We start from the raw sequence: 10565 nt of genomic DNA, 5'->3' as shown, positions 1-10565 counted from the left end.
TCCAAACCTAGTGACTTTACCAATTTTCAAAGAACATAATATACCGTAACCAGGGCTCTAAAGCTTCTTAACAACAAACCATTAAACGACTAGTCCATGAACACTATTCTGTCTTCTAAGGAGCAGACTGATATTTTCTCATTATTTGCGACATCTGCAAAGTGTATAAATTCGGCATAAATGCACATGACGCATGACAAGGAAATGTCCAGAAGAGGGCACAGTTGTCTTCTACAGAGGGGTTCTCAACCTTTTTGACTCAAATGCCCCCCACAATATTTAACAATATTCAAAGTCCCTACTCACAAGAAGGCAAATTTCTACTTTATAAAATATTTTAGAGCTTGACATTAATATAAAATAGCACTGTGTATCCCATCTCTGCCTTGGAGTCCACGGAGATACTGTAAAAAGTTGAAAAACTGTCTCACAGTCACAGTTAGTCATCATCTTTATAATGACTTAGCCTACCTTAGCTGAATTTATATGGAGCATCCACTTGTATTCAATTCTAAACACATGTTTTGTAGACTATTCTGTGGCAACAACTTAAAAAAAGTTATATGGCTCAAACTTAACTTGCGGGAGACCCCGCAAAGAAGTAGTTTTAATTTAATTTAAAACAATTTATATTTCCAAAAAAGATATTAATATAAATTAAATATAAAATTAATTGTAATATTACTAGCCATTGATCAAAAACACAGATGGGAAGTTAAGTTCAGGCCAGTCCAAAAGTATAAGTAAATGGACTTTAATTAAATTTTTCGTAATCTTAAGCCAGTTGCATTTTTAAAAACAATGTTATTTCACCTTAAAATTATTCCAAACATAAGGACACATCTCTAAAATAAACAATTTCAAATGATATGAAATATTAAAATGTCAGTAGCACACTTTACATTTGCTATTAAAAATATGACACGTGACGAAATAGTGATTAGAAAAACCTGGTTGTAATAAAAAATAAAAATAACACAGATAGATATATGTATTGTAAAACAGTGTCAGCATAAGACATTATTTTTCATAAAAGATGTAGTACATTCAAGATTCTGTTCACTAGATATTGATTGAAGGTCCATTTTTAGGCCGAATTCCAACCTTTTTTTAACTTAAATTCACACCAATGATATGTTCCCTCATATACTGGATCTGTTCTTTGCCATTGTGCAGTTGAGATCCCGTTCCCTATTTTCCGGAAATCTGTTTGGACTCGATAACTGCAGCTTGCAGCTATATTTACTTTTGACTTTGATGATGATATTGGATTATGAACATCATTGAAAATGCTGCCGGCTCTTTGCTAAAAATACATATTTGTGAACTAGCTTAGTCTGTCTGCATGAGAGATTTATATCCAGTGTCCATTGTGCCCATATGACTCAGGGATTAGGATCTTAAATCCATTGTGTTTCAGAGTTCATTGCTGAAACGTTCATGGCCAAATGATCTTTCAAGCCTCGTCTTTTGCTGTTTTCATTTGTTTGAGTTTGTTTTTTGTGTTTTATTGGTAGAGTAGCACAGGATGGATGTGGTTGAGATAACAATCTGTGGATTGAGGGGACTGTCAGGGAGAGCAGGTGGTGTTTCTGTGTGTGTGTGTGTGTGTGTGTGTGTTTGTGTGTTGGACAAGGTTAATTTTCAGTCCTGTTTTTTCCTCTCACTGTCACAGTAAATACGTTAATATCTTACATATCTTGTTTAAAAAACAAGAGTCGTTTTTTGGAACACAAAAGAAGATATTTTCAGAAATGTCTCAGTGGTTTTGTGTACATACAACGGAAGTTAATGGAGGTCAGTGTTGTTTGGTTACCAACATTCTTCAAATATTTTATTTTGTGTTCTGCAGAAGAAATAAGTATAACAGATGACAATGAGGGTTAGTAAATGATACAATATTTTACATTTTTGGGTAAACTATCCCCTTAAAGTCCACTCAGAACATCTTGGTAACTACCTGGGAGTTTTGCATGCATTCATATTTTAAATAGCATTTCTATTGTATGTGTGCTCAACATTTTATCCTGAGCAGTCCAGCTCTGGCAGGTGAAAAGTTTAGGAAGCATGTCATAGTTGAGATCTAAGCTTGGGGCCTGTATGATCATGTCTTTGGTCTGCTGTTTGAAGTGTTAGAGATGCCACATCAGAGCTGTGTTTTAGACACAACATGGCTTCCTGTGAAGTTCATCAAACAATCTCACATACTCTCAACTAAACCTCAAATCACAGTTTGTCTGAATAACAGCAACACTTAACTGGAACATAAGCATTTTTGCTAAAGAAAGACTAACTTTGATCACTTATAAACACTAATTTAGACAGTTTGATGGACTTGTTGATTGGAATATTGATTCATGTTGATGTATTTTAGGTTCATTGTGTTGTTTGAAACCTGTATCTGAATCTTCTTCTGTAAAACATAAAAGAAGATATTTTGAAAAATGACTCAGTGGTTTTGTGTCCATACAATGGAAGTCAATGGAGTTTCAATGTTGTTCGGTTGCCAAGATTCTTCAAAATATCTTCTTTTGTGTGCTACATGAGAAAGAAAGTCATACAGGTTTGGATCATGAAAGGATATTCATTTTTGGTTGAACTATTCCTTTAAGTCATGGACCTGAGCTGAGGGTACTGTTAGGGTGTTTCCGGACTGAACCCATTCTACACTTTCAGTGACATTCAGTTTGCTCTTCTCTCCATAAAGGGAAACCGCTGGATGGCCTTCATCCGTCTATTGTAAGCCTGTAATTCTTTCATTTATTTGACCACGTGTTCTTGTTTGAAAGTGAGTTTGGTTACATTAGCAGGATGACTCTAGACTTCCTAAGTCAAACACTCACCTGACCCCTGCCAGTTTGTTGCGATACTCCTCTGAGAGAGAAGTTTAGAGGTCAACATGTGTAGAACAGACAGTGGTGCGTATTAGTGTGTCCGGGTCGAGCATCTTTCATTAAACGTGACATTAGTTGTGGGACATTTCTCTGTTTTTGTTGACAGAGATAAACCATATAATGCCCGTATGGGACACATGTGGTGTGCATATTTATAGGAATCATTCGGACATTTTTGTATCATGAAAAGTGAATAATCATAGATTTAACGAAGATGCTGAATTTTTATTATAAACCGTCAGTATGTCAGCTGAAGAGGCCTTGAAAAAAGTTGTGTTTAGCACAATTTAAGTTTAGTTAACAAAATGAATGGTGCTGCGGATGACAGGTTTAATTGTTTGTCAGAAATATGTTATCTAAGTGTGTTTTTTTTCCAGAGATTTCAGAAATATCGGTCTTCCCAAATAAGGTAGATAGGAATGTGATCTTGCTGCGACTAAAATAGTTGCCCGGAGGTGTTGCAAACATGACCGCCGAGTAGCTCGACTTCCGTAAACGGACTTCGACATTGTTCTGTAAATTCTGACCTCGTAGTTTATTCTCATTTAATTCCAAACTCCATGACTTTCCTCCTTTCACAAAGCGTTTAAAGAGCATAGAGTAAAAATGTTCAGGCTCTAAAAACAACAAAAACACTAACATATGCCCTTTTTCCTTTGTTTTCTGAGGTTATAATATGAACAGACTGATATTTGGGTCATAATATAAGTCATTATTTTCGACTGCCATTGAACATTGTTTTCTTTTGTTGTAGAAAAGCTTTGCCTTCCTGGATTTTGAACAAACTGTCGCTGTGTTCCAGCCCTACTGGGAAGTTTGTATTTGTAAGGTTAGATACAATGTGTTTTTGGTTGGAAAAAAATGATCTTACTGACAAATACAGGAAGATGGAATGTGATTTGTTGGGTCATACAGGTATGTTGGCTAAATTGAATAGTATTTTCTCGCCAGCTTTATCTCTGTTTCGCTTGATTCTCTATTCGAACACGTGTTTAAAACTACTTTGGACCATCAACATTTACAACTTATCATGAACAATGCCTGTTCGCGCCTGCCAAGATTCTTTACCATACACTCTAACAGAAGGTCCGTTTCCACAGACATTTATTTGTACTTTATGGTGGTGTTCTTGTGTCCTTTAACCCGTAAATATGATGTGATGTAAATGCACCACGTGATCTTGCAGCTTTTGTGCACATAAATTATTTCTGAGCAAAATATAAACTTTAATATGTGTGTTTGTTTTATCAGGAGTCAGAAGGACGCCTCTTTGCTGGCTGTGCTTTATTTGCCAAAATGACGGACGTAGAAGCAGGTGTTTCTTCCTCCGTCATTTTTTCTCTCTTTCTCACTTTGTTCTCTGGAGCGCTGCCATTTAATTAAACCTCAGGTGCCGTAGACTGGAAAATGAAAGCCTGAGATTCTGTGAGGTGTGGAGGCATGTGAATGAGCTTTAGTGGGGAAACCTCAGAGAGTTCAGTGAATGCTGCACGCTCTGATGGATTGCTGTTTGTTACTTGTAACAACATTTAATTTATTCTTCACTTATTGTGAACACTTTTATAAAAGCACAAGCATCTATTGCAATAAATTATCTTTGAATGCATTTGACTTTGAACTTTTAGTCGGTTTTTGGAATCAATAGAGAGGCCACAGTTGCTATTTACAACATTTAATGTCTTTCTGAACCTTGTGTCTCCATGTTTCATGATTATTTTGCCATATACCATTATTATTATTTTTTATAATTTTTGTAGTCCCCTTAAGTCCGTTTTTTTTATATCCACCTAATAAAAGCTATTAAAAAGTGCTTTTGAACTTTGACAACAAAGTATTTCATGTAAAACAGCAAATTTGGACATCCAAGGTTTTAGAAAAACAGTGATTATGGAAAAAAATACTGTAAAATCCAGTAATACCATGTTTTTTTGGAAGGTATAATGATACAATATGGTAATGTTATTTCACCCATTTCATCACTGTACTATACTAGGCTACATACATGACTGACTTGACGGCCAAATGACAAAAAAAACCTGAAAATATTTTTAGTAGCCTATTTAGCAACTCTGTTTCTTTGCAAAAGTGTTCATGTTCATGAAGTTGTACATTTGTAAAAAAATATATCAAAAACTTTTCAGCCTTACAATAGTAATCTAGTAACCTATCATGTTTAATTTGTTGAATACACAAATGTACTATGGTCTTATCATATTTTACACATATATAAACTATATGCGAATACAAATAGTGATCAATAATACATAGTAGCTAGCTTTATAATGATGCTTTTACTATAATAAAACCATGCAACTTTCCTAAATGCGGAATTACCTTTCATTGGGTCTCGAGACAGGACTGCACAGTGCACACGCACCGCACTTGCGCTCTATCCACACAGCAGCACAGAGGCAGTGAGAGAGAGAGAGAGAGAGAGAGAGAGAGAGAGAGAGAGAGAGAGAGAGAGAGCCGAACTACGTTTCTGTCCATTATTGTTCATTACACAGAGAAAGAAACCCATCGTGTCGTCTCTCTCTCCACATGTTCATCAGTAACACGGTTCTCGAGTGGATTTTGTCGTAAGTTGAAACAGTGTTGCGTGCGCGGCACAGGTGAAGATGGCGAAGGGACCGGCGCTCTTCGCACCGGCGCTCGCGGCTCTGCTGCTCGTGCACGGCTCGTGGGCGCAGGAATTGCCCACCAACGGTGTAAACGGATTCAGTTTGCACCCACCGTATTTCAATCTAGCGGAGGGGACGAAAATCACGGCGACTGCGACATGTGGAGTGGACGAGAACGGGCAGGCGATTCAAGACCTTTACTGCAAACTTGTCGGGGGGCCCGTGTCCGGCGATCCGAGTCAGACGATTCAGGTAAAAACGCGTTGTTTTCACTTGTCTGTTGTTTGTTAGACTGTTATTGAAATAATAATTACGGGATTTTTTTTCAGTTTGACACAAAGTTTAGTGTAAATCCTGTGCGGTTATAGCTTAATTTATAATTGACATACTTGTTTTTATTCTTTGCTTAGCTACCCTGAATAAAACAATGGAAGCCCAAGTTATAATGGGTTTAATGGTTATAATGGGAATTATATTGCTTTTAATTGAAACTATAGATGTCTGTGATGTTGGTGTCGACGGGAATCAATCGCACATCATTAGATCTGAATAATGCCCCCCAATTTTTTTTTAATGGTAAACAGCTGATGGTTCACAATGGCATTTGTAATGCACCAGTAAATCACCATATTTTGAATGTTTTTCCATACAAAATAGTACGCATAATAATTATGTGCAATGCAATGCTTATAAAATGACATTTTTTAATGACAATTTACCAAAAGTGTTTGAATAGTATTCGGTTTGGCACTTTGTTAAATAATGATTCGCTTTGGATTTAAGGTTTTATTTGGTACTCGAGGTACTTGCAACAACACAGTGAAATTGCTTTGGTGCATGTACACAAGTCCGTGGTTCTGCTGATATTTTTGGGTACCTAAGTATATATTAATGTGGGCATGCACAAGTGTGCAGATTTTAATGAGAGCACATGTTCGCTGTGTCAGTGCCACAGACCACCTGAGACCTCCTAGAGCCCCGAGACCCCCACTGAAGCCTCGTGAGCAGAAGTGTTTTGAGGCACGACTTGACTTGATGGCAAGTGGCTGATATGTTTACACATTGTAAAGAGTAAAATGCAACCCCCGTGTAGCAATGCTCATTCCCTGGGGAATGTGTGGCATTCCCATAGAAGACCTTGAGGGAGAGACTGATAGAGAGGCACACAGATTTGCAGCACAGATTATTCACTTTAATAACACCTGTTCATTTAGACGTTATCATCAGGTGAAGCTCATTTTTCATTACATGAAGGACATTTTCTTTGCTTATAATGTTTCATCGAAATTCCCCCAGGTTCCCCAGCGTTAACAAGCAAGCGTCTTAATCTGTTTGCTGACAGTTCAAAAGGAACACTGTTATTTTCACAGCAGCATTTAGGTTCGCTGTTTTAAGTCTCAATAATCTTTTTAGTCACAGTTCATGCTGCCCAACTTATTATCAGGAATAAACTTTTACTTTATCCTTCAGACTGTGTGCGCTATTAGAAATAACCAATAAAAGAAGTTGAAACCTCTGATCTAAGAGGTATTGGGTTTCTCTTTCAATCTTTTTAATCCCACTACATTGAGATTTATATCCATTGATCATTTAATTCAGAACAAAAACTTGAAGATCATCTTTATTTCATTGTATAATTAAACATTTCTGAATGCATAGCGGAATCTTAATAAACAAAGATATGCATTATTTTCTATTAACCTGTGAAGAAACTAATGTTAATTTTAGCCTTCAATTTATTTTTAGTAATTCATCTAACTCATCAAATTCTCATTCACATCATTACACAGGGTCAGTACTGTGACATCTGTACCTCAGACGACACAAACAGGGCTCACCCCATCAGCAACGCCATCGATGGAACCGAACGATGGTGGCAAAGCCCTCCTCTCTCCCGCAGCGCAAAACACAACGAGGTCAACGTCACCCTGGATTTAGGACAGGTATGTTACCATTGCATTCCTTATATCTGTCTCTCTCTCTATCACACACCCACATGTACGTACTGTATTGTGTTCAGATTACTCAGCGTACAGTAGGGACATCTGATACTTGGGGCCACAGCAGACACAGCTTTTGTGGATTGCACATAGGTGCAGAATTTCAAGGGTGGACCCAAAGTTGAATCTAATCCATTCATACTTGAGACAGGATTTCATCTGTTGTTTTTTGTGTAAGTGCTTTATGTCTTGGCAGTGTTTGTCATGGGCTGTTGTTATTGAGTGGTTGAATAGCTAGGAGGCATTTAGGAGTGTTTTATATTCCAAACAACTTTGTAATGGCAAATAAACATTACTCACAGTCTCCTACACATAGTCCTCCAGCATTCCCGGTGTCTTGATAAACACTGTGCTCTGCATGTTTCATTTTTGGCAGATACATATTGGTTTATTTGATAATGCTGTCAGCTTCTGTACCAACAACAGTGTAATGCTTTCGCCCATATTGCAGAATAAATATATTTAGGGTTATTGTGATGTGTCAGGGTCTATTTTAATCACTGGTTTATGTTATTTCACTTTATACCCCGTTGAAGAAAAAGCATATGCTGCTTAGGTAGGTTTTGAAGCATGGTAGATGGTTTGTGCTGGTTTAAGCAGGTCATTTGCTGGTTTAAGATGGTCATGTGATATTTAAATATGGTCATGAGCTGGTCCTAAACTGGTCATGTGCTGGTTTAAAATGGTCATGAGCTTGTTAAGGACCAGCTTAAACCAGCTCAGGACCAGCTTAAACCAGCATCTGACCAACTTAAACCAGCACAAACCAGCCACCATGTTTCAAAAGCTACCTGGCCAGCATATGCTGTTTTTTCAAAAATAATGTGAAAGTTGCTTAAGAAGCGTGGTCGGTTATGCATTTTAGCCATGCATAACTTTTAACAATGCTGCAGTTGACCAATCAGAATGAAGTATTTCCAAAGTGTTGTAATAAATGTATAAAATGGGTTTTGTGATTGCCATATTTGTCCAAATGGGGCTGTGACAAACTAAGCCTTGAATTACCTGAATTGCTCTTCTCAATATTTCTCGATTTCTCTCGTTCTCTGACTGTGCTGTTCAACTTGTTATTATAAAGCAACGCAAGAGCTATCACACATGCATCACTGTACAAAGAGTGAGAAAGAGAGGTTTATGGAATGTGTAGGTTAATGGTATTCCAGCTTTTTATCTGACAGGTTGGAATGCAGGTAAAGGGAGGGTCGGTGGTCATTGTGAATGAACTTATCTGTGTGTGTGTATCACAGGTATGAGGCTCCTTTTGATCCCCCCCGAGCAGAAGAATTAGATTGGAATGTTAGTTAACCCAATATCTGTCTCAACATGTTCTCACCAAAAGAGACCCTACCCTTCACAACACAAATTCATGCCCCAATCTTTTTCTTTCTGTTAAATGACCTCAGGTACTTTCTGCTTTCTACTCACCAGTTGCTGAAGTAACAGCTCTTTGACACATCCACAACAGCAATACATCACTTAGATGTGCCTGTGTTTATTCAAGTTTATTCTAAAGGAACGTTCACACTCACAGCGATTTGCATTGACAAGTTGATCGGAAGTCATTTATCGAAAATCATTGAAAAAGATAAGTCATGCCGCTGATGTGTCTTTGAAGGGTGGGGTGTTGGGGAGATGGGCTGTGGATTATGTTTTAATTGTATAATGGAATTTAGCCAATTCCTGAAATCGCTTACATCATCTTTAAGCCGAATATGAGTTTCCATTTTACTGTTTTAGGTCTCAGATCTTATAAACCAATAGACAAGACTCTTTCTCACTGCAGCACTTAAATACCTGGAAAACAGCCACACAACTGTACTCGCCTAAGACTGTTTGAACTAGATAATTCATACTTATACTCTGAAGTATTTAACTGTTAACCTGTTATTATTTTCGGGTTTCTATCAAATAAGATCCTGTCAGGAAGCAGGTCAAAATTACACATTGCACTCAAAACAATAATCACGTGTATTAATGACATATCTAATGACATATTTTTACATAATGAGTTCCACCTTTATTATTTTTTTACTTTCGCCACGTTTAAATATCTATAAAATATTCTGCAGTAGAGTAGGCGGGGCGAGACCGTGGTTTGAGTCCGGTGAGTAATTGTGAATTAGCGCCAGCTGTGCGCACACCGGGCTCGAATCACGTAGGAGATAGGGAGCATATAAAAGGAACGAGCGACCGGACCGTCGAAGAGAAAGGACCGGGCCTGAACTTGTGTTATGTTTGTATTTGTATTTATATTTATGTTTTGTTCGCCGGCGGTCGTCCGTGAGGGGCCGCCGGCTGTTATATTACTTTATTAAATGTTTTGAATGTCTTCCGGTTCCCGACTCCTTCCTTCCATTTTATGGAGATGTATTACATATTCCTTGTGTAAATCCGAATGCAAATGCTGAGTCCTGTTATTGTGCTCTTTTCCTTATGAAACACTAGTTAAAATAGATGACGTGTATGCCAGAGCTCTTATGGTGTGTGTATTGTGGGGCGTGGGGTTGAATGGGACCCACTGGGGACTAAAGTGGCCCATTGTGTACAATACGCAGAGATGGGCATGATGCCAACTGTGAGAGCCGTACAGAAATAAAGTTTTCCTGCGATTGAACAAGTCTCTTTCTCTTACTTTCTTAACTGATTCCACTTCCTTCGAATTGTACGTCTTATTACATGTTTTACTGTTTCTCTGTTAGAACAGTCATTTGCTTTCATTTACTTCTTTTTTTACATTGGTTTTATGACCATTTGTAGATCATGTGATCTTGAGCTGTAGGTTTGTTTGGGTTTTGTATTGACATGAATTTGTGGCTGAACATTTGTGGCAGAATCTCTAGACGACTTGTGCAAAAAAGTTTCAGTTATTTCCAGTTCGCTATTATTTCAGTTCTTTGTATGACAGAAAATAGAAAGATAAGTTTCAAAGTCTTCATGACATTGTCCTGTAATTATGACTCACATCTTTCTTTCAATGTAATTGAATAAAATTACTTGCCAGTTTTATTGTCTACATGGTCTGAGGTATAATTTACGTCTGGTGTACAAAA

The 10565-nt window shown here is 37.5% G+C and overlaps 1 protein-coding gene across 3 annotated transcripts in view; it reads left to right on the top strand.

Moving 5' to 3' along the window:
* Window positions 1-5354: 5354 nt before the first annotated feature.
* The window catches only part of lama5 (laminin, alpha 5), a 67335-nt gene continuing 62124 nt past the window's right edge, over window positions 5355-10565 (top strand). For all 3 annotated transcript variants that reach the window (XM_056732195.1, XM_056732196.1, XM_056732194.1), the window contains exons 1-2: window positions 5355-5767; window positions 7306-7458. In XM_056732195.1, coding sequence (XP_056588173.1) covers window positions 5513-5767; window positions 7306-7458 — 408 coding nt within the window. In that variant the 5' untranslated portion in view covers window positions 5355-5512. The remainder of the gene's footprint in view (window positions 5768-7305; window positions 7459-10565) is intronic.

The sequence above is a fragment of the Triplophysa dalaica genome, chromosome 20 (assembly GCF_015846415.1).
Source record: "Triplophysa dalaica isolate WHDGS20190420 chromosome 20, ASM1584641v1, whole genome shotgun sequence".
NCBI lineage: Eukaryota > Metazoa > Chordata > Actinopteri > Cypriniformes > Nemacheilidae > Triplophysa > Triplophysa dalaica.
Note: the sequence above shows the minus strand (reverse complement) of the source record. Positions and strands in the feature narration are given on the sequence as shown.